General features: G+C 28.9%; 1 protein-coding gene across 2 annotated transcripts in view; it reads right to left on the reverse strand.

Moving 5' to 3' along the window:
- The window catches only part of olf186-M (Ki-ras-induced actin-interacting protein-IP3R-interacting domain olf186-M), a 126,442-nt gene that overhangs the window by 9,998 nt on the left and 89,863 nt on the right, over positions 1-26,581 (reverse strand). For both annotated transcript variants that reach the window (XM_067264155.1, XM_067264154.1), the window contains 7 exons: positions 24,753-25,483; positions 20,792-20,861; positions 16,103-16,209; positions 12,652-13,284; positions 10,955-11,043; positions 6,726-6,855; positions 6,415-6,535 (listed from right to left, as the gene is read on the reverse strand). In XM_067264155.1, coding sequence (XP_067120256.1) covers positions 6,415-6,535; positions 6,726-6,855; positions 10,955-11,043; positions 12,652-13,284; positions 16,103-16,209; positions 20,792-20,861; positions 24,753-25,483 — 1,881 coding nt within the window. The remainder of the gene's footprint in view (positions 1-6,414; positions 6,536-6,725; positions 6,856-10,954; positions 11,044-12,651; positions 13,285-16,102; positions 16,210-20,791; positions 20,862-24,752; positions 25,484-26,581) is intronic.

A 26,581-nucleotide genomic window follows, 5' to 3' on the forward strand; every position in this document is an offset into this window, starting at 1 on the left:
CAGTGCTGATCCAGCAGCCGAAGAATGCGCTGGATCCAGCTGGATTGCTGGATGAGGGATCCAGCAATTGCAATCTCTACTTGTATATCACTGATTATTGTGCCATTATTTTCCAACATGGACAGAGAGTGAGAAGCATATTTCCCATTAATTTTATGGATTTTATCCCAGACTGCTTTTGAGCTGGTGGAAGATGTTATGCTGGATAGATACTTCCTCCAAGAATCCCTTTGGCTTTGCCTTCTGATTCTTCTGGCATTTGCCTTTGCTTTTTTAAAAGCAATCAAATTGTTAGCAGTGGGGTATCTTCTGAAAATCGCCCATGCTTTCTTTTGTTTTTTAAATGCTGCCTCGCAATTCTGATCCCACCATGGTTTCGGACATTTTGGATATCTGGTTGACGTTTTCCCTATTGTTTTTTCGGCTGCCTGAATAATACTGGAAGTGACAACTTCGACTGCATCATTGATATCGGCAGTATTGACCATTTCCTCAGTGATGTTAGCCAAAGAGGAAAATGCAGGCCAATCTGCCGTTTCAAGTTTCCAGCGTGGTGGGCGGGCTGTTTCACAGCTTTCTCTGCCTCTATATTTTAAAAATATTGGGAAGTGGTCACTGGAAAGTGGATTAGATCCAACCTCCCATGTAAACGCTGAAAACAGATTAGGGGTTGCTAATGATAGATCAATGGCAGTGAATGTTCTTGTTGGGGCGTGGAAGTATGTCACTTCTCTAGTATTAAATAAATATAGTTGGTGATTACCTATGAATCTTTCAATGGCTCTGCCTCGACGATTGATATCGTGACTGCCCCACATTGGATTGTGGCCATTGAAATCACCCAGTAAAAGGAATGGAGTTGGCAGCTGTTCAACCAAGTCATCCAATTCGTCCTCATTGACTCTGACATCTGGTGGCAAGTATATGGAACAAACTGTGACAGTAACGCCAATTGAAATTCTGACTGCCACAGCTTGCAGCTCTGTTGTTATTTGTACCGGTAAGGACGGGATGCGGTTTGAAACCAGTATAGCCACACCTCCACTGGCGCAGGTGTGGCTATCATCATCCTTACGGTAGAGATCAAATCCTTTTAAAGAAATTTTTTCTCCAGGTTTTAGATGTGTTTCCTGGAGTGCCACGCAGAGAGATGTGGTAGATGGTGTCAAGTGTTTAACGTCAGAAAAGTTGTTACGGAAACCACGACAGTTCCATTGGATTATTTTATAATCCATTATGTGTTTGAGGCAACATTCTTCGCAAAAGTGTCCCTCTTCAATTTCACAGAGGATTTTCCTTTTGGAGGTGAGGATGGTTGTGTCACCTCCATATTATTCTCTTCATCAGAGATATCAGAGAACTCGCTCACAGACTGAGTCTCTGATTTTTTTGATTTAGAGAGAGCTGCTTTCACTCTGTTTGTTTAATGGGTTCTTACTAGCCTTTTTAGAACCCAGGTTTCTCGTTATTACCCCTGTTTTAGGTCGGGGTGTATTTTGTTTTGTATTCTCCTTTTCTGGTGTTTCTTTTGATGGGATCAGTAAACATTTTGCATGGCGAGTGAGAGATTCCTTTGGGGAAACAGAAATGTCTGTCTGAACTCCACATGTCTTTGTGGATTTCAGAGCAGCAGCAAATGTTTTTTGTTTCAGTGGTGCACTTGAAGTGACCATGCAACGTGCCTCTGGGTAGGGTAAGTTGTTTACTGTTTTTACACGCTGTATTTCTTTCTCTCTCTGCCATGCAGGGCATTTCCGGGAGTAAGCAGGATGGGCATCTTTGCAGTTCACACAACATGGGGTACTTTTACATTCGGTACTCTCGTGACCTTCTGTCCCACACTGTGCACATGCACTTTTTCCTTGGCAGGATGTCTGCGAGTGTCCAAACCGCTGGCATTTGAAACAACGCAGCGGGTTTGGGATATATGGACGAACTGAGCAACGTAGGTATCCTGCTGTAATAAAGGATGGCAATGTTGGCTTGTTGAAAGTAAGAATCAGGTGTTTGGTTGGTATCAACTTGCCATCTCGACGAATGGAAATGCGCCGGACAGCAGCGACACCTTGATCTGAAAGACCGATCTGAATGTCTGATTCATCTTCAGACATCAGATCAATTTCAGATATCACACCACGTGATGAGTTTAGGCTTCCATGTGGTGTGACAGTGACTTCTATTTCTCCCAGAGTCTTTGTTTGCAGAAGTTTTGCTGATTGTTGTGGGGAAGATGTTTCCACCAATAAATCACCTGATCTTAATTTCTGAATTTTTTTCAAATCTCCGATAGTCGATTGGAACAATTTTTGAAGAAGAAAAGGAGAAGCTTTAGACAGGGGTTTCTCTCCAGTCGCATGCACTATTAAGTAAGTAGGTTGGCTGGAAGTCTGGTCTTTGGTCGCTTGTTTTGTATTTTTAGGATCCATATTTAAGAATTTATATTCAGCTCCTAGTGACCCCACCCACCATGGGCCCAACAAGGGGATGCCGTCACATGGGAGACTCCCATAGACCGTCACACCAGGGTTTTCCAGGAGCTATACCCTCACAATGCAGTCAAGAAGAGCACATCTTGTCTGACGTGTCCGCCCGGTCTGCATCGATCAGTTGACTCCAGGCCGAGGTCAACAATGACTCAACGACCAGCCGATTGACTCAAACGGAGCCTGATTTGAGCCTCCCGTTTATCCGAAGCAGGGGCCAAAGCAGTGTGTTGGGGACGTTATGTTGCCCCTCAACTACCAGGATCCCCCTTTCCAGCATACGGGACACCACGCACGGCAAACACGTGGGTGGACGTTCAGATCCCAGGGATGGTAAAGAAGGGTTACTAAACCATCTCTGGGAGGTCCCCTCACCACGGACAGGAACTCACATCGAGGGGTATAGATATTCTGACTTGACATCATGAAATGAATTAGAACCTGCATCCCACATGGCAATAAGATGATAACTTATTCTACTATTCTCTAGTAATAATTTTTACATTAATATTGAAATTCTAACTTATTAACTTTTTATTTTCTATTTACAATTACAATATACAGAATTTTTGATCTATTCCAGGGGTTCCCAACTTACTTTTATTAAGGAATCTTTTTCATCTTAGTAAAAAATGTTGGAACTTAGTACAAAAATCACTTTTCTCACCCACTGCTTTAGTTACAGAAAAGGAAAATCTCACCCTTGTAAGCTCCTCTATTCCATAGTTTGGTTTGGTCTCTCTGTGCATCACAAGAAGATTTAGAAAGTTTGGGCTTAAACTTCCAATAAAACCACAAATGAAATTATGTAGATTATGATGCAATGACAGGGATAGCTTTTCCATATTAGAGAAGCCAGGCATTTACCAGATACCGCTGCTACCCCAAAATAGTTATACAAAAACACGCTACATAGAGACCACAACAAGAAAATTGATTAGTTGCATATTGGAACATCAGGGAGACATACGTAACAACGGGTATACCATGGAACTAGCTAAAAATGTAATCAAGCATAATTTTGTACCAACCAGGAATGAGACCACCCTATTAGCACAATGTATGGACTGCAAGATCATTTTTATCTAGGAGGCTTTGATCATTGGGATACAAGGGCTGTGCAATAAACCCACATTGGAGCTCCCAAGGCTATATAAATCCTTAACAAAGTAATATAAAAAGTAAACCATTACTTCTACAATTTAATCTCTTTCATACGGTAAAGTGCTAATCTAGATTCTATGTAGTTGGCTACCTACACGGCATTCAATTCATCATTATATTCAAATTTAAATATTGTAATCGTGTTCCATCTAGAATAAGCCAATGTTAAAAATTTTAAATTTTATAACAACATTCAAATAATGTTCTTTTGCCATTTGCCTGATGAAGACATTTTTGAAAAGGTCAAAAGTACTTGTGAAAAAAATTCCTTTTCATTATTAAACATACTATAACGTTGAAAAGACAGTGTTCTCAGTGTTAATTTATCTCATGAACATTTCAACATGAAAGAAAAAAATTCTTCATTTTAACATCAAATAGAAACACCAAAAACAATTTATTGAAAATGCAAAAAAAAAAAAAAAAAAAACCCAAATTAATAATGCAAAGCAATTATTATTACTTAATTCAAATTGGTTATTATTATGAAGAGTTAAACTTTTTTCTTCCAATATTTTAAACAGTGCTACTGCTGGATTTGTACCTTTGTATTTGCCCTTTCAATATCCTTGTCACTAAACATTTCAAGTACTTGCTACATCTACACTCAAACCTGTTTTTGTGCGGTCTTTTTTGTGTGATTTTTTATACGTGCAATGTGTTTTGTGCAATTATTTTTGTGCAGTATACCAATTTGATTGAAATTCATATACCGCACACAAAAAAAATCACACAAAACAAATCGCCCTTTCAGTATCCTTGTCACTAAACATTTCAAGTACTTGCTACATCTACATTTTACTTCAAAATGCTTCTCTCAGAAGTTAGCCAATGCTCCAGGTTTTTAATTTTAAATGTAAACAATACTAAAAGCACTATAAATTTACATGATTCCCACTATATTTTTGTATGAAAAATATTTACAATATCACAAAACAATTGCAGTGCAAAACTAATAATCTTTGACTGATGTGCCCACTTGTACATTGTACTGTTGCACTAAAATACGTTACAGATGATGAGACATTAATTTACCTCTTGGCAACATGTGGTGTTTGTCTGACATGAGTGTCTCATCACTAGTATCATAGTATGTACAGCACCATTAGACACTGGCCACTCCTATCATTAGATTCACTAGGCTTGCACTTCAAATATTGAAGAATTGAAGCATATTTAACTCCTTGGATCTCGGGCTAATTAAATACTTTTTAATTTTAATGTAGTTAAACATCAAAACGAAAAAAAACGAAAGAAATGTGTTAATTTTGAAGAAAAAGCTTCAAAGTACAATTTCCTTTGTCTCGCCTTACCTCGAAATCTGACACCGATGTGTCATTGTTTACACAGCTGGATGACCTTGAGAACAGCTGGTGTCGTCTTTCGCGGGACATTCTCATGAAACTCTCAGGAGGAGAAGGGTAAAAAGTAGGGTGAATACTAGATGGCGGTATATTTCTAAATATTTTTTTAAAATTACGATTTTAATTGTAATTTCCGACCCCCCCGACTTAATTAAACGTATATATAATAAAATATATTAATTAAAAAAATTAAAAACTATTGGATACTGTTTTTGACATCAGAAAATAGCTTTAAATAACTTTACCGAAGTAAAATCGACGCACTAGAACTTTAGAAGGATGAATAAAGTTTTATAAAAAAAATCCCATAAAAAAACCATTAAGCGTTAATCACGCGTCATTAAAGGTTAATTAAACTCGCAATAAAATTTTTTCGCGCGGGTAAAAATTTTTCAAAAAATTTGGAGACAGAAAACATCCGAAAAATCAAAAAAAAAAAAAATTTTTTTTAGGGGGCCTAAAGGACCCGATTTGTAACGTTATGTAACTTGCCCGAGATAACTCGGGCTAAGGCGTTTTAATGACTGTATTATTATTTGAGCCATTCACAGGCAAAATTGATTAACTCCATTTGTAAATTTTTAATATAATTGTTATTATTTTTACATTTTTTGTGTAACTAATTTTACATATCGGTACATTAAAGCTATGCTTTAATATAACGGTATACAAAAATGCATTCTACAATGTCTATTTAAATTTAAAGTTTAAAAGGAATTTTATAAAATAATTTATATTATCAATTTTTATACTTTTTGTTTTGTAGAGTTAATTGATTTGGCAAGTGAGCAGCTCATTTATATGTTGGATACTTTTTTAAGGTTATTTTTTAATGATTTTCTAGCTTTAGGTTAAGTTTTACTGTTTTTATGGTTTTCATTATCTTGTAAACATTATATTGTAATTTTGGTTTGTTCCATTACTGATAAATTGGTCCCCACTTTTATAAAGCTATAAATAACTCTAGCACATATATATAATGTCATAAGAGGACTTGATCTGAGACTACACAATTATATCTCGCATCCCAAATCTGCATTGGAACATCCATATATCACTAAACTGAACAGATTTTATTGTGAAACCCAAAATTTTATTGGCAGAACCCTAGGGTTTGGCAGAACATGAGTTGAGAACCCTGATCTATTCTCTCTTAAGATTTTTCAATTTATTATGAACTTATCAATTTGAGGAAAAAAATATCTATCTAATAATAATTTAAGTATTTTAAAAATATTTTTTTACAAATGATATAAATGATTTGAATTATATTGTAATAAACTCAAATAAGGAAAAATAAAGATGTTAATTATTAAAATTAAAAATATAGTTCTTATGTACATCAACAATAAGTACCAGTACATCTGTTAGATAATATGAAACATCAATGCAATTAAATTTACCTTCAACATTATCCTCAATACTTTTTGCTTCTGAAGATTGAGATGAACATTTCTCTCTTTCTTGGAATAATTTCTCCAGTTTTTGACAATTTGCATTCTGCTTAAAAAGTAGCTCAATTATCTAGTAAAGATAAAAATAAAACATACTTTTCTTAAAGAACTAAATGAAACAATTATGAACTTACAGTTATTAATCATACCATTAAATTTCTTACTGAACAAATAAAAACACTTTTGTTTAAATTAATTATTAGTATAAAAATGACTAGGCATTCAAGATTATATAATTAAAAAAAATGTCCATTGATTACCTGGTTAATTGTATTTACAGAATGTTCACATACAAAATATTCCTTTAATTCATGCTTTAGCAAATTTTCTATATTATCTATTTGTGTTAAAATAGTTTTCCTCAATTGGAAAAGTAATTTAACATTACTTCTGAAAAGTTAGAAAACAAAATTCGAATATTAAATTAAAAAATTTTAATTTCCAAACTTACATATTAGTGTAAAATCAAAAACACTTAAATAATGTTTAGTATATGATGCACTATATAATTATTTAATAAGTATATGAAGATTAACATTTATAACTGAATATCCTAAAAACTCTTATATGGCTAACAATAAGACCTTATGAGGTGTCTGTCACAGATCCGAATAATAGTGTGTGTGTGGATAATATTTATTAAAAATATTAAAATTTCAGTGAAAACCTTGTTACTATGAGACAGTGCAACATCTCACATTTATAAAATAAGACAAATCATGTGACTATCAAATTTTAAGATAAATGCTCATATAATGGTCTTTCTTCATTAATACAAGTAGTAGTGGTTTGAGTAGCACTGATCACAAAATTAATTTCATGAGACATACTGATCACAAATTTAAATTAATTATTAAATGTTTTTATAAATTTGAATTAAATTAATTTTATTTTGACAATAAGGTAAAGTTTCTGTATTAATTATTAAATGGATAAAAATTTATTGAGTAAGTTAAAATGATTCAATTTTTGCAGGCTGGTAACTAAATTTCTTTTTAAAATATATCAACTAGATATATACTTACAATTCATCGTGTTGAAACTTCTAATGAAAAATTACTTTTTATTTTTACTTAAATTTAAAAATATCGCGGTTGAGAATATTTGCTATACTAATATTTCAGTAAATTTAAAACATGACAATTTGAAATAATATTTTATTATTAGAAAATAAGTTGCACCGGTAATTTTTAAAATAAAAATTTGTCGAGTAAATTAAAACACAACAATTTGAAATAATGTTATAACAAAAAGACAAAGTTTAATATATTCTTTCTAATTATTAATTTGCAATAATAAATTTTACAATTTGTTCTAATATAAAAAGTAAATTAAAACAGAACAACTTGAAATAATAATATAACAGTAAGGCAAAGTTTAATATATTCTTTCTAATTATTAAATTAATTTGCATTAATAATTTTTACAATTTGTTCTAATACGGAAATAGTTCAATATAATAATTATTTAAATTATATTTCTTACTTATTTATTAAATACCTATACAGTGTATTCATTTTGAAAATAGCTATTTTTTGTTTAAGAATTGTTTGTAAGATAGAATATTGCAAAAAGAACATTTCTTTTTAAAATATTTGTGGTAATAACAATTTTTTAAAATATTATCCAATCTTAGACATCCAAAGAAGTTCGATGTCTAAATAATTGTAGTTGCATTAAGAGAATAAAAATTTCTATCTGCCCATTTTTTGCCAATATTTGAGGATTTAGGTACTCCCAACTTTTCAATGTCAAATGATGGAACTTTTTATGTTATATATTGTTTCGGTTAAGTTTAAAAAATTAAATTTGCCCTCTCTTGTATTATATCGTACTTTTTATATGAATTAAATAAAATTTCATATACCTTACTATGAAAATTCCCAACATCCAAAATTATATTTTTTTGTATAATAAATACAGCTCATGAAATTCACAAAATTAATTTTTCGAGTAAGATTACAAATATATTTTTAAAAGAAATGTTCTTTTTGCGATATTCTATTTTATGGACAATTCTTAATTATACAAGTAAGAAATATAATTTAGATAATTATTATATTGAACTATTTCTGTATTTTACTTTGTCTTATTGCTAAATGTTATTTTAAGTTGTCGCGTTATAATTTATTCTTTATATTAGAACAAATTGTAAAAATTATTAATGCAAATTCATTTTATAATAATAAATTTAATAATTAGAAAGAATATATTAAACTTTGCCTAACTGTTATACTGGTACAAGATTTTACATGAAAACTAAAGAAATGAAGTGAAAAGTTTTCTAAATATGAAAACTAAAAAAACAGGTTGAGTAGTTTTTTTGAGAATAGAATTATTTATAATTGTAATTTACCCGAGAAATTTCTGAACTGAAAATAATTTATAACCTGAAAAAAAAATTAAACACCACAAATTATTTGTAATCTTAATTTAATGGACATCTAAAGTTAATTTTGTGATCAAGATTTCTCTTGAAAAATTAATTTACTTAAAATTTAATTGGAATAAAGTTGCCAAATTCCAACCTCTTTCAGATAATTTTATTATCCTCTTCATACATAAGTTAGATATAAAATACAATGGTTTTAAAATACCAAAAATTAAAAACCACAACTTTAAGCAAATTACAAGATTACTTAAACTGGAATTTTGTTTCTGGTTACCAAAAACCTGACCAACAATTTATTGACGAGTTCCAAAATATCAAAAATTAAATCGAGAATTATCATCAGCCGTCGCGAAACTTTATTCCTGCACTTACATGCAGAAATATGTCTTACTTTAGATAAACTGAAGAAAACAGTGGAAACACTTAAATAAACTGTAACCTAAAAACCTTTTCAAAATAATTTCAATGTTATATTATTTTGTGTACCTGAATATCAATCAAGAAAATTAATTTCAGTATTGACAATAAAACTATTACACGACAAATTATTTATATCCTGAAAAATTATTTGTGATCTTGATTTACTCGAAATGTACTTAAATTATAAAAATTTATTAATTAAATTAAATAATAATTTGTAATCTTACTCGAAAAATTAATTTTGTGAATTTCATGAGCTGTATTTATTATACAAAAAAATATAATTTTGGATGTTGGGAATTTTCATAGTAAGGTATATGAAATTTTATTTAATTTATATAAAAAGTACGATATAATACAAGAGAGGGCAAATTTAATTTTTTAAACTTAACCGAAACAATATATAACATAAAAAGTTCCATCATTTGACATTGAAAAGTTGGGAGTACCTAAATCCTCAAATATTGGCAAAAAATGGGCAGATAGAAATTTTTATTCTCTTAATGCAACTACAATTATTTAGACATCGAACTTCTTTCGATGTCTAAGATTGGATAATATTTTAAAAAATTGTTATTACCACAAATATTTTAAAAAGAAATGTTCTTTTTGCAATATTCTATCTTACAAACAATTCTTAAACAAAAAATAGCTATTTTCAAAATGAATACATTGTATAGGTATTTAATAAATAAGTAAGAAATATAATTTAAATAATTATTATATTGAACTATTTCCGTATTAGAACAAATTGTAAAAATTATTAATGCAAATTAATTTAATAATTAGAAAGAATATATTAAACTTTGCCTTACTGTTATATTATTATTTCAAGTTGTTCTGTTTTAATTTACTTTTTATATTAGAACAAATTGTAAAATTTATTATTGCAAATTAATAATTAGAAAGAATATATTAAACTTTGTCTTTTTGTTATAACATTATTTCAAATTGTTGTGTTTTAATTTACTCGACAAATTTTTATTTTAAAAATTACCGGTGCAACTTATTTTCTAATAATAAAATATTATTTCAAATTGTCATGTTTTAAATTTACTGAAATATTAGTATAGCAAATATTCTCAACCGCGATATTTTTAAATTTAAGTAAAAATAAAAAGTAATTTTTCATTAGAAGTTTCAACACGATGAATTGTAAGTATATATCTAGTTGATATATTTTAAAAAGAAATTTAGTTACCAGCCTGCAAAAATTGAATCATTTTAACTTACTCAATAAATTTTTATCCATTTAATAATTAATACAGAAACTTTACCTTATTGTCAAAATAAAATGAATTTAATTCAAATTTGTAATTAGAAAATTAATTTTGTGATCAAATATTGTTAAAATAAAATTAATTTAATTCAAATTTATAAAAACATTTAATAATTAATTTAAATTTGTGATCAGTATGTCTCATGAAATTAATTTTGTGATCAGTGCTACTCAAACCATTACTACTAATACATTTGAATTAACTCTAAATATTATGTGCGCTTGTTACTAAAAATTTATTTTATTAAACAATTATTTTCAAAATTATATTATCATGCATTTAAAATTATTGTTAAGTTATATTTACAAAAAACATGCAATAAACAAAATTTACTTACAAGTCTTAGATGTTAATAAAACAAAAATATATTAATCAATCTAAAATTAAAGTTTGATACCTATTTTTTGTTGTTGTTTCTATTTCACAGTTTTCAATATCATTTTGTAATTCTTCTCTAAGAATCCTTAATTTTGATAATAAAGAATCCTAATTAAAAAATCACAAAAAAATAATTATAAATCTTTAAAGTTGTTTAAACATTTAGAATAATTAAAAATTTTCTGTATTAAAATATTTTGTAATACAGTAAAACCTTTATAAGACAATCACCCCAAAACTAATTATCTTAAAAGGTAGTCTTGTTAAAGGGGATGGCAAAAATAAATTTATAATGGATACAGAGTAGTGAATATAATGCTATGTACAGTAGTACTATATGGTAAAAGCTAGATCTACAAAGTATAATATGGTATTCTAGTGTAACACTATATAGGCTACTGTGTAGGCAATATAGTAAAAGCTGCTTAAAAATGCTATACATTGATCAACACTACACTACATAAACAATTTATTTATTAATACAGTAGAACCTCTATTATCCGGACTAATTGGGGATGAAGGTAGTCCGGATAAGGAAAAATCCGGATAATCAAAAAAATAATAATTGACAGTGCATATAGTATGAATAATTTTTATTTGTCTAGATTTACATATAGCTTCAATATTAAATTATTTTTTATTAAGAAATTCAATTAACGATTTTTGTTTAAAGCTAGCTGTTCTTTTTGAAGCTGCTAAATTGCGAATACTTTTAAGACACATAAGTTTTCTTGAGTTACACTTTTCTTAGCTCTCAAACCACTTCATGGCGACATCTAAGCACTGAAAAGCTTCAGAATGTGTAGGACCAATATCTCTTACTTCGCAAATCTCTTTGTCTTCTCGATCTTGTTCATCTGAGGCAGATATTTTTTTTAATTATTTCCTCATCATTCAAAATTTGGAATCCAGGATTGTTTGCATCGCCATTTAACCTCTCGGTTACATCTTCTTCGTCACATTCACCACATATTGAAATTTGTGCTATGGCTTACGCAATGTCTCCTATACCACTTTCTACTGTTACTGGAATTTACTAGTGGTCTTTTCAAAATTTTGTTCCGTGCATTCCATCACTGTATGTACATAAACAGTGTCGCAATTCGCCAATTGCAAATCAGCAAATTCGTACAATTTTTGTTTATTTTGAACAATCCGGATAATCGAGGTTCTACTGTATATCACACATAATTGGGCTGCAATTTTCAAATTGCAGACCTATAAATTGCTACAAAAACCAAAACTATAACAAGGGAACCAATTGTGAATAAATAAAATTAACAAGTCTCAATCTTTCCTTGAGAAACAAGTAAAAGTAAAAATAATTTAATTATTGTAATTATTAAATTACATTAAATTTGTTTAAGGATATCTGAACATGTTAAATTCTTCACATATATTAATATATTGTTTTTAATTCTGTAAAATTATTGTATCAATGTAAATAATTCAATTTTCTACAAAATGTATTTATATATTTTTTACTAGTGTTACTATTTAACATAATTCTGATATTTCAATATGTATTTTTCTTATAATAATTATTATTGTAAGTTATTGATCTATGCAAAGCTTTGTTGTTTATTACAGCTGTTAGATTAAGCAGAAAAAATAAATTTATTGATAAAAAGGTAATAAATCAATTTAAAGAAAAAAATTAAATTTTCAATGCATTCACAATTTAAATTTGTTTAAATTATTGAGAATTTAACTTACAATTGGAAAGTTTTTAAATTCTTCTTCTATTGTGGATGAGGAAATAAGAGCACTTTCTGATGTTGATGAACAATACTGGAATGCTTTAGCTTTTATATTTTGGGAATCTTCACATGAATATAATTTATCAGTTTTCATATTGTTTTCATTAGAATCTGAGTTTTTATCATCTTTTTTAATATCTGAAATCCAAATACTTTGAGTAGAAATAAACCTTGCTGTAGCAGCTTCTGTCTCTTTGTTTGGACTAGATGCGTCATCACTAACTTTCTCCATACTATGATGACTGGTTAATGTTGCTTCACTTGATGATATGTAAGATAAATCACTTAAATTATTCCACCATAATGGAGGATGCAAATGCCAAAGAGAACTTCTTCTCTGTAGTTGTGAGAAAATTAATTCTCCAGGAACAATAGCTGAATGTCGTCTTTGATCAGATGACGAACTAGAAGAATCGGAGTTTTTCTCTCCTTGTACAAAAGAAAAGGCCCTCTTTAATCTTGATGCTTTTTCTTTATATAAGTCTTTCACATTATCATCATTTTCAAATTGTTCATTAGTATTATTATTTTTCTGTGAATCTATATTATTTTTCCATACATTGTTATTTATTAAATTTTCTTGGGATTCCTTGAAAAAAATAAAATATAGTATATTTACATTTGTTTATTTAATATAATTAAGAATTGGGTTTGAATAAAGAACACACTGCTTATTAGCAGAGAATCCTTTATTCAAAAGAATACAAGATATAATTTTGTGTTACAAAAATTTATCTTATCTTTTAAGCTAATTATTAAATTTAATAGTACTTTATTAGTTTTTGAAAATTTATAAAATTTTATAATTAGATTTAATATAAATTATTCAATTATTTTATCAATAACTATATTAATCAATATTCCATATTTTCAAATTCTTTAGATAATTGTGCATTTCAAAATAGTTTGAAACTGCTAAATTAAAATATATTTCTATGGTTTTAATATGCATTTAATCATATTAGAAATAACATGAAATACAGAAATAAATTAATATATTTCACTTTATAACTTGTTATTGTTATTTTTAACACAAACTGTCCCACAGGAAAATACATAATCTCCAAGAAAAGAATAAACATTATATTTGTTTGAGATTAAATGACAAAATATGTAATGATAAACAATATTCATATTTCTATTACATCTGGTACAGTTTTTTAGTCAATAAATGTTATAGTTAGTTATCAGAACCAAATGTTGGTGGCACAATCCCATGTAAAAAGAAAATAATTTTTAAGTTGTCAAAAGTTTAAAATGAAGAATTTGAATAAAAAATGCACTCAACTATAAAAATTATTTGTTTGGAGAGAAAAAAATTCTAAAAGTAAGTTAGAATGAGACTTTGGAATTAGTTATATGTGGTTAGAAATCTAGATTATCAAGTGAAATATAAAAAGGGTAATCTTTTTTGTTATTAGTGAGACTCATTCTGGAACTCCTCTCTCATAGTTAAGGGAGATATGGTCTAACATGATATCTAGCTAGGATTTGGAGATCTTAACTATAGTAAACAAGTATAAAAGAACAATAAAATTGATCTTGGAAGGCAGCCCAATAAATTATTCTTCTATTGTGTTCTATAAGCTCCTAATACATATCATGGTAAACAGATTTTTATACTTGAAAAAATTTTGAAAAAATCTTAACACACCAGTATTTTGAAATTGTAGCACAATGAAAGAGATTTTGACAAAAATAATAGTTTGTTTTGAATTGTCAGAAAATTATTTATGAACATGATATTTGATGTTTAAGTGTTATTTTTCATTTTTTCATGCTATGATCTAGAACCTGCTTTGTTCCATTAAAAATTTTTCCAAGTGCCACATTTTACACACATGTGAAGGTTGCCAATTCTTGTTCTAGATGATATAAAATATGAAATACATCTAATGGTGCGTAAACTAAAAATCCAGAATATGAAATTTATTCTGGAAATTGTGAAGTTAGAAAATGAACAATGCATGTAAGAGAGATTAAAGAGAACATAAATGAGCAGTCTGTTAGTTTAGCAAAATAAAATTTGACCAATATGCCTTTCAAATTTTTGTTTTTATACATTTCAAAAGATTCTGAAAGTCTTTAGTCATACATTTGTGAAGCTTGTTTTAATTTTTTTTGTGAAATTCTGTGGTGGGATTAGCCACCCATCATCCATCATACATTTTCTGCTTTAATTAATATAAAAACTATTTGATTTGTCACAAATGGACTACATTACACACATTATTTTCATGAAAAATGTGTCTTATCCCATGATGATCAAAAGAAGCAATTGTATCTTGATTCTAATGGGATATTGCCATATCTGGCCAAAACATGCCAACTTCATTCAGATAGTACTTCTTCAAGAATGGAACTAGATAGCCTCTTCAAAAATTACATCTGAGAAATAAAGAAAATTGAAGAGCTCATAATGAAACCTGAAACTGATCTGATGATAGAAGAACGCCAAGAACTGTTGAATGAAGAACACCAAGAAACTTGGAGAGACATGTTTTCCTCTGAAAAAGATGATCAATGCCGATATCTGCTCTTAAACATATTTAAAGAAGTGGGAGGATGTCAGAACAACAGTCTTAGAATGGCATCCAAACAAAGTTCAGGTTAATAGGCTTAGGGATCTCTACAATTACAATGCTATTAATTACTTCTGAAAAATCCTGAAGAAGAGAGAAAAGCAATCGACATTGGACAGATTCTTTAATGCCTCACAAGCAGAAAAAACATGACTGATAAAAATACAAGACTGCATATATATGTATTTTATTATTACATATAAATAAATGTAGTAAGAAAGTACATAATTTCTTATTTTTAGGGATTTCCAGAATGAATTAATCAAAATTCCCATAAGAATAATCATGATAAATTGATAATTGGTTAATGAACAATTCAGATAGCAAACACAATCTTGAAATGGATTATGTTCGTTAACCTATCACTCACTGTATTTGTCTTTTAGATCTCACATTTCTAAAAGTCGAACAGTTTTCAAAAATATTCAGAATTAAATAAATAATTCATGTGTAACAGAAAATCTGTATGTTCAAAATAAAAAGGAAAGAAGTTTTTCCAGATTTTTAGTTTTTAATGTCTATATGGTCTATATAATGATACTGGTCTAAGAATGATGTAACATTTAAAATAAAATAATTAACTTATGCCATTATGCATATTCTAAAACTATGCAGTTATCTCTTACATTATGAAACACAATCAATAACTACAACAACTTTTTATTATACAAGTATAAAATGTTAGGAAAAATGATCCATGATAGAGCAATGTAGTATATTCAAAATAGTGAATATGCAGACAGTATCTTTATACAAAATTCTTCTAATCATTAAATAACTTATCTTGAAAATTGGTAAAATTCAGAAAATTACAATAATACTCACCAAAGTATATAATTCATCAAATTGTTTTTTAGTATGTTCTGCTGCAGATATATTCTCTGATATTGCATCTTCTGCAAATCCACTGCTATCAGAACAATTGCAAGGACCTATAAATTTTTTAATTTATTTAAGTTTTTGGAACAAAAACAAAAATTGCAATTTTTATATCAATAATATGACTTAACATTCAAAATTTATATTTCAAGACATCCTTCAAACATGCATAAATTAGCTATTAACTTTGTTATATATTAATATCTTATTTATAATTATTAATCATAAAATCAAATATTGTATAATCATTTAAATAATTAGTATGTCTTTAAGAATTATTTTAGAAAAACCGCAAGAAACCATTCTTAATCTAGTCCCAAGTATTTTCTTAGGGTAATCATCAGGGACAATAAAAAAAAATTCTACATTCCATCAATTCAGAAAATCATTCTAAAATGTTAAAGGAAACAAATTCTATATGAAACTAAATGCTACATTCTGAGGGAAATTTCCAGATAACACTTTAGAATTTAGGTCAGAAAAAGAAATGCATTTTCTGAACATATGGGTTGATAAAAATGAATATGAAACAAAAATATGTGAGAGAATGCTTTTAGACCAATTTATACTGTTTAATTCACAGGATCTACATTATGTTGACTCACTGGGCCCAGGATTTTAGAACACCAAAGGAAAAGCAGCAGATAAAAAAATAGTATTAAAGAAAAATTTCATGTTTTTTAATAGGCTTAGGAATAAGAAAGTTAGAGAAACACAAATGGCAGAGAATAATATATATGATATCAGAATAGAGAAGTCAGAAAGGAAGAAATTTTATATAGGAACAACAAGGGAGAACCTCAGACATGAGGCTAAGGGAATAATTTAAAGACTGTAACAAGGAACTCTCTAATAGAGACTATGACAGAAGGTTGAAGAAGTTAAATAAGAACATACACTTAGAAAAAATGTAAGAGGAAGAAAATATATACTAACAACTGAAAAATTAAAGAAAAAAACTATATCTTTCAGCACTTTCCAGTACAATTATTCTTTTTGATTAACATTTTTAGCTTCTTTAATAAACCTTCTTCAGGTCTGTTAGGAATTCACCATTTGACTATTCTAATTCAGAATTCCCATGTATTCAGATGATGTATGACAAATATAAAATTAAAATTTAAGTTTTATAATATTCATCATATACAATCACACCTGCAGGCATTCTGAACTATAACAGTTGAATGGTGAATTCCCAGCAGATAAGAAGACCTACTACAGAAACCAAAAACATTAGTCAAAAAGAATAATTATGCTGGAAAAGTACTGAAAGGTATAGTGTTTAATGAACTTTGTTCCAGAAGAGTTACATTTAAGAGGCAAGGATAATTTTTTCAGTGAAAAAGGTTCAATTTTCATACAAGAGTATAGTATTTTTAGATAAAAGAAACAGTGCAGAAGGTGATGGTAGGTTCTAAATCAGAGTTTGTCTACTTTAACATTTTAGAATTTAATAGAATTTAAAATGTTTTTGAACTGACGGAATGTAGAATATGTTTTTGCTGGACTAGATGTAAGTGTGGTTTCTTGATGGTTTTTTTCAATAAAGTAGTTTTTAAAGACAAATTATGGAAAATGACTTGTAAAATCATATTATACTAATTATACTCAAACAATTTTAAAACTTAAATGATTCAAAAAATTGAAATATATATAATAGATAAATCTGACATGACAGCAAAGATACATTTGTAAATCTAAAAACAGAAAAGCTATGTATCATTATTTATTACAAGAATAACAATTATTATGTTATAATTTTGCAACCTAGTACAACCATTTCCATTTTGTGATATAAAGAAAATTAATTATTATTGTTTTCAAATTCATTACTTTAGTCAATTATAAAACTATACAGTAAGAAATTTATATTCTTTTATTATTTGGAATTAATATTTCTTTAATTCTAAACTATTATTATTTGGTATTTTAAAAAAAATATCCCTTAGAAATTTTTAAGTTTTTTCCTCAAATAATAATTCTTTTGATAATTGTGTTAAACATAATAACCAATTGTAACTATTTATATTCTCAATGATGAATACTGATAAATAAATTGTCAAGGATGATGTTACTATAAAAATTATATTGTTATTTCAATGTATAATAAAAATTCTCTTAAAAACCACTCCTAATGAATAATGAATTTCTTTTAAGAATAAATTTTAAATCACAAAATATGGTATTTGTTTTTAAGCTAAATCAATTTGAATAAAAAAAATTTGTCTATTTTGCAGACACTTATTCTCCAATGGTAAAATAGAACTTTAAAAATGACCAATAAAAAGAATTTAGCCAATTGATAATTGAAGCAAATTTCTGAATAATAGGCTGTCCACATTTCAAATGATTGTAGATTCATTTATTATAAGTATGTAATAAATGTAAATACAAATTACATAAAATTTAATATTAAACTAGTATTGATTTCCTGTAAAGCAATATTTTAACTAATTTATATAAATACAAAATATAGTATCATTGAATGTTGTCTCATGTAATGAGTTTTTCAAACAATACAACCAAATTGTTATCAGACTGCAATATCCAACTGTATTATCTAATTATTGACATACATTTCATTTGGTTCTATTGTAATGAATTTTTTCTATTCAAAACTCGGAATAAAATGATAAGTTTCAAACTATTATTAACAATTCTGACCATAACTACAACTAAACAGTAAAAACAAAAAATCTTACAGTACACTTCAGAAATCTTGGCCAGGCTGTTGCAATGCAAGATAACAACAATACATCTATGTTAGTATGTAGAGGGTGTCTATTATATAAAGTTAACAGGATATGAAACACCTCTTATATCAGAGGTGCATATTCTCTTTAAATGCTTCAGAACCCAGGTCAATTCAGTCAATATGCAGCTACCAGCCAAGTTTTGTAAAATGACCTGTATTTTTATTGTTATCTTTTAATTCTAGTGATAAAATGATTTTTTTGGAGTTTAATGGCACTTCAAATTATTCTAAATATAAAAAAAAATAAACCTCAAATCTTCAATAATTCTTCTGAGTATTATATTTCAATTATATTTATGATATGTCTAAATCAGACTAACAAATTTATCCATTGCAGAGATGACATACATAAACTTAATCAAAACTGAACAGAATGGTTAAAAAATACTGGCAAATTATTATATAAACATTCATAATTTTATTTCATATGTAAATTAAATGCAAAATTATATTCTTAATAATACTATAAAATAAGTTATAAAAGCTTTTATAAATCCTACACAGACAAATTTCAAGTTTCAACTAAAAAAAAAAAATTTTCCACATTTTACAAAAATTGGTCTCTAAATTATAATAGGACTGGGGGAAAAATTTTTTAAATGAATCAATATAACAAATAAAAGAATTTTAGATTATATTAATATTACTTCAATAAAATATCTTTTAAATAATTTTATAATTTGTTTAAGCACAAACACAATTCAAATGAATAATTCAATTTTTAATTTATTTAAATGCTTCAAATATTGAGTTTACTTTCATAAAATATTGATCTATATGCATCCATTTTTAATATATTCAAGTAAATTTAAAAGAAAATGTCTAATAAGAGGTGAAGTCACATGATATCAAATTTATAAATAAGATTTCATGTATAATTAAAAAATGAAATACAAACACAGTTTGTTAAAACATTATTTTTAACAAGTGTTACTATTTTACTTAAGTCATTAAATATTAACTAATCTAAAAATTTATTTACTCTTTTAATTGCAGAATTTAGTCATTTTTATGTTTTGTTATTTATTTTGTTTTAAGTCTAGAAAAAGAAAGAAAAATATACAAGGGAGGTTCTTTTTTCAACCTCAGATGGTCCATAAAATAGACAAGTGTAAATAATAAAATGAATTTATTACCAAAAGTTAGATACAAACGTGGTTACTTTTCGACATAATCACCGTGAAGATTGAGGCATTTGTCATATCTGTGGACGAGCTTTTCCATCCCCTTGTCATAGAATGTTGCTGCCAGTGAATTGAGATGGCCTTAACAACATTGTTTTGAAGATCGTCATTAGCCACGTTTTCAATTTAGGAAAGAGGTGGAAGTTTTCACACATTAAAAAGTTCCAACTGGGTAGAAGTCTGAAAGGTGGAAGTCTTTACCACCTTTAAACACCCAGCACATAGCTCTGATTTAGCACAGAGTGACTTCCACCTCTTTCCTGAACAGAAAAAGTGGCTAGTAAGGCAGAGGTTCGAAACTAATGATAATCTTTAAAACAATGTTGTTAAGGCCATCTCAATTCACTGGCAGCAACATTCTATGACAAGGGGATGGAAAAGCTCGTCCACAGATATGACAAATGCTTCAATCTTCACAGTGATTATGTTGAAAAGTAACCATGTTTGTACCTAACTTTTGGTAATAAATTCATTTTGTTATTTACACATGTCTTTTTTTTTTATGGACCATCAGAGCTTGAAAAAAAAAAAAAAAAAAAAAAAAAAACAGCCTATGTATTTCTTTTTGTTATGATTTTGTAATGTGAATAAAAAGTGATTGAATGATAAAAATAAATATATATATATATAAATTTCCTCAATATATATATTGAGGAAATTAATGTACTATATTTATTTTTAAGCTTCCTTATTTACCTTCAAATTCTGCAGATAATTCATTTTCTTGATTAGGCACTTCAATATCAATACCTTCTGCAGGTGAAAGCTGAAACATTTAATTTCTTTAAAATCAAAATAATAATTTTTAAAAATTAAAATTATATAACAATTATAAATTACACACTAAAAATTTTTTAAATTTAATTCAGAAATTAAATATTGAAAAGTACATTAAAGAAAGAAAAGAAAAAAAAGTAATTAAAATTTTTTATTTGAGATTTATTAAACTTAAAACTTCAATTTTTTAAAAATATTAGTTTTAGGTAGTTCAATGATATCTTGATTTATTATTATTAGACAAAAGCAAGTTAATAAAACAGACAAAAATAATTAATAGTAATTATTAATTATTTTTATAATAGTAAAAGTAAATAGTAATTATCTTAATTGAGTATAAAGAAAACAGACTTAGTCTACTTTCAATCAAGATATATTCTTTTATTTACACATATAAGTTTTATAATATACATTCTAAACATTTCAATTCTGAATTATACAGGACTCAAGGAGATTCCTTGGGTCCTCTATAATTCCAGAGAGGACTCAAGGAATCTCTTTGAGTCTTCTCTGGTTCTGCTTAGCCCTGAACCTATTATCCAACATGTTAAACAACACACAATATGTTACAATATCAGACATAAAAAAACAACACAGTTTACAATGTCACATCTCATGTACATAGACAACATAAAACTTTATGCATCCATGCAAAAACAGCTTCATCAACTTCTACAAATCACACATTCATACACCAAGGACATACAAATGGAGTTTGGCCTAGACAAATGCAAAACATTTCACAGAAAAAGGAGTCCTGAAGAAAGAAAATTTTGCACTTGGAAATGGAGATGTTATTGAATCCATGGAAGAGAGCGAGTTCTACAAGTATTTAGGATTCCAACAGGCCAAACTAACAGAACATGCACAAATAAAACAAAGATTAATTAAAGAATACCAAAGTAGGTTATTCTCAGAACACAGTTAAATGTGAAACACAAAGCAATAAACAGATATGTTGTTCCAGTACTCATTTATTCTTTTGAAGTTATACATTGGACTCACACAGATCTTGAGCAACTCCAAACGAAAACAAGAACAACACTTACTAAGCATAAACATCATCATCCTAAATCTGCCATAGAAAGATTAACCCTTCCATGTAAAGATGGCGGACGTGGCCTGATTGACATAGTTAACATTCACTGTGAGAGTTTTTCTACAAAAAACAAGAAACATCACAGTTACATAAAGCAGTAACTGTAGCAAACTCAAATAACAAACCATTAATTATTTACATTTACAACATATGGACACAACACAACATAAATAGCACAGACACCATTAAGCAATCGTGGGTTCAAAAGGCACTCCATGGCAGGCATCCTTATGACCTGGCCCAGGATTTTGTTGACAAAACTGCGTCAAATAGCCAGTTAGCTTGGGAATGCCTCTTTGGGGAGACGGAAGGATTCATGATTGCCATACAGAATCAGGTCATAAATACTAAAAACTACAGAAAACACATACTCAGAGATGCAACACTCACAAATGACACATGCAGAAAATGTCACATCATGCCAGAAACTATACAACATATCACTTCTGGTTGCAAGCTCTTGGCACAGACAGATTATTTACACAGACATAATCAAGTAGCAAATATAATACACCAAGATCTTGCAAAGAAACACAAATTAGTAGACATCCATGAACCATACTACAAATACATTACACAGACAGTATTGGAAAACAACACGCACAAAATGTACTATGATAGAGCCATAATCACAGATAAAACAATTTACTGTGGCTGTACGCCATATATTTTGTATATATGTATTACAGGTTTAATTAGTTTTAATAATTTTCTCTCTTTCTTAACCCTTCTTTCTAACTTCCTTTGTTCATTGTTCTGGCTTCTGGGAACAGGGGCTTCCCACTCCCCACCCACCAGGGGGCCGTGTGGGACAAAGACTTCGAGTTGAGGACGAGTCAAATCTGGGTCACGAAGGGTCACTTTTTCTCTGGCCGGACACGAAGAAGCACGGACGAAAACAGCGAGCTCGTGAGACGGAATTCCACGAGGGCCGAATGGAGAGCCGTGAGGTGAGGATCCGGACCGTAGAATCAGAGACACCGAAAAGAAATTATAGTAGAAGATATTTAAAACATTGACGAACCCAGAGACATGCAGAATAAAGCACCAGCCGGCATCGGAGTTCAGCGAGAACAAGGGTACCCCACTATCCTATCAATTCTTCTCATTTCCCTATCTCTATACTTTCTATCCTTAGGTTTAAGTTAGTTAAGGATCGCGTGGGTTTCATTAGTATTGTCGGGCAAGTAGTTGCCAAGAAGGTAAGCTACTTGGGTTATTGTTACTATCGGACAGTAAGAGAAATTGGACCGAGGGAATCCAAAAGAACTCATCTGTATATATTGTTTATCGCGAAATTAAATTTGTTTTAATTGAATTCACGTGTCCATGTATTCCTATCGCGCTTCACACTTCACATTACCACAACAGACCAGACATCACACTCATTGACAAACACAATAAAATCACATACATTATAGACATATCCATTCTAAACACTCACAATATACAGAACACATGCACCGAAAAAGTCAGCAAGTACACAGAACTTGCCCAGGAAATAAGGCATCTGTGGAGGATGGATAGGGTGCTTATTGTACCTGTTGTTCTCTCCTCTACAGGTGTGATACCACACACACTACACAAAAGCCTCTGGGAACATTACAATTGAATAGAAATACATACTTCACACTACAGAAGGCCACTATATTGAATACATGCCACATTGTTAGGAAATTCTTGAATACAGACACTGACACACTCTTTTAGTTTTATTTTGGTTGCTATGCCTTGACTCTGGTCCGGCACAGTACACAACCACCGGTGTCAACCGAGTATAACCCACTAAACCCAACATAATAATAATAATAAACACAGTTTACATGTAAATAAAGCCATATTGTTCAAGAATCAACTGCACTTATTTATTAAACTATTTAATTAATGCCTTGACCTTCTAGAAATGATATGTTGAACATTAGAATTATTTTAAATAGCAAGAGTTAATAATGCAGATTTTATTTTAATACTAATATTTGTATTCTTGAAGTAAATTTTTATCCAGATGTAAGCAGGCACAAATAATCTGCACATCAATAATTGACTGTATGTTCAAATATGCAAATTAACATTGTACAAAAGATCATCATCAAAATGGCACAGAAAGCTAATTTCAATTCTGCTGGTCAGTGTGTAGTGGAATTGTAAGCTATGATAACTGTAAGGGATTGATTGATTGGGCTGCAATTTGAAAAAGTTGTAAACCTATAAATTCCCACTGTCATTCTTCTGTCTTTCCTTAATCTCGAGAATGGAGTTAGATAGATGAAATCAGAGATCAGATATGAAAACCTTAGGGGCAAGAAACCTGATTAACTATATATGAACATCTGATGCAAACTGAAAGTTACATTATTTCAATTCAAAACTTTTCCCTAGAAAGCAGTTAATAGATGACTGGCATGACTATTGTTAAAGGAAAAGTATGATGTACTGTACAGGTGCATGCCACTAATAATAATTTAAGGTGGAGAACATATATTTTAAATTAAATGAAAATTAAAAATTGCAGCCCAGCATTGTGATGATGTCACAATAAGTAATTGCTCATTGATTGATTAATCTGATGCTGATTAAGAGTTTCTCTGTTAAACTCTTTTCCCTAATCAGATTAATTGTTTGAGTAATTGTAAATTGTATTAGTAATCAATTTCATTGTTGTAAATATTGAATTTGATATTTGTAATATTTAAAAAAATTTATTATGAAATTATCATATAATAATAAAATTCACCAATTTAATGAAAAAATAAAGTTAATAAAATAATTTAAAAGACTAACCTCATCTAGTTCAAATGAATCCTTATACTGGTTATCTTTTTTCTTCTTACTTCCTTTAATTGCTTCAATATTTGATTTTAATGTAATTTTTTTATGTACAGTTCCAGAAAAGCATGGCACATTTTTGCTCTTTGAATTTTCCTCAGGATTTTTGTCAAAAGTATCATCATCATCTATTCTAGACTGCCTACATATAAGCGGCCTTCTTTTTGAGGATTCAGACTGTAAAGATTTATGTTTTGTCACTGATTTGTCATCTTTATCATCACGATTTTGATTTTGACCTTTTAGAGTTTCTTCATCAAGTTCTTCAACACATGTTTTGTCATCTTCTAATTTTTGATACATCATTTTCCATTTTGAAGTCTTAGGACGTAGCAATGAACCCGAATCATCACTTGGAGTAATTTCTGATGATTGTATCAGACCTCCTTCCTGGTCAAAACTATATGTATGCCTTCCAATTATTAATCTCTTAGGCTTTTCTAAAGGATCTTCTTTCCCCTGCTTTTCCAAAAACTCCCGATTAGCAGGGTCCAAAATGCTATCAGAACTATGTCTCATTTTACCACTACGGAAGGCAGATGCTGCCTTCATTACAGAAATAATATCTTGAAGAGAAGTGGAACTTCCTGCAGATGATTTTCTCTGTTTTTTATCATTACTACCTAACCTATCTAAAATTCTGCTTGCTATTGCAGAAGAAGGTTGACCCTCTAAATGTGGAGAAGCTATAAAAAATAAACAGAATGAACAAAACAAAATAAAAAAAAAACAAACAAAATCATACAAAATTAAACTAAAAAAAACAAAACATTTAATAAGGATAGTTCTTGATAATAAGTCTATCTAGATAAAATTTAAAATGTTTGATTATAATTTATTCATTTTCAAAATTAAAACTCAATTTCTTTTGTAGAATCTTTATGATATTGGTGTAGTTATTTATTAATATTCAAATTATTGTGTATAATAATTAAATAATCCATAAAAAAATTCATATGATATTCAGCAGTAGTTATTCATAAGCAAAATATTAATAATTATTTTGCCTGTGAATAACTTCTGCTTAATATCACATGATTTTATAAGGATTTTAATATTAAGAATTTTTGGAAGCCTTAATATCAGTAGAAATTTACCTAAATGCCTATTAAATAGTATGAATTATAAAATGATATTTGCTTATATTTTATTAATTAGCAATTAAAATAAAAAGTAAAAAGCCATTTTTGATTAAAACATTAAATTTTACAAAAATTTAATTAATGTATGCAAGAACAAACAAATCATTTATAAATAAATCTCAAAATTAATGAAATTTTATGGTTAGTATCAATTAAACAAAATGAATTAACAAAATCATATTGGTGAAAATTGCACAAAATTTTTGAATACAATGTACAGAGTTGTTAAAATTAAAGTATCTCTACTGAGAGGACTGTGAAACAAGTTCTATGGCTCATAATAAAGAGAAATTTGGACAATAGGTATTTCAGAGGATGCAGTTGCCATTTGTTGAAAAAAGTATAAAGATTGTCATTAGATGATGCTGTGTCAATACAAATCACTTAACATAATTGTCCTCTGTGTGTTCATTGTAATCAACAGCAGCTACATTCAAAGAACAGCATTTTTTTTTACAACAGACCATAACATGTCAACTAAATAATAGCACAAGCACAAGAAGACTAATGCTGTCCTTTAGATCAGAGACCTTTAGATCCTTTTAATGTCTTTCCCAATATACCTGGGTTCTTCAAGAAACTCTACAACTAGAAGTTGCCTGGGGTAAGGTATAGTGATCAGAGTAACCAAGATGCCCCATT

The sequence above is a fragment of the Centruroides vittatus genome, unplaced genomic scaffold (assembly GCF_030686945.1).
Source record: "Centruroides vittatus isolate TY-2023 unplaced genomic scaffold, ASM3068694v2 contig_1824, whole genome shotgun sequence".
NCBI classification, from domain to species: Eukaryota; Metazoa; Arthropoda; class Arachnida; order Scorpiones; family Buthidae; genus Centruroides; species Centruroides vittatus.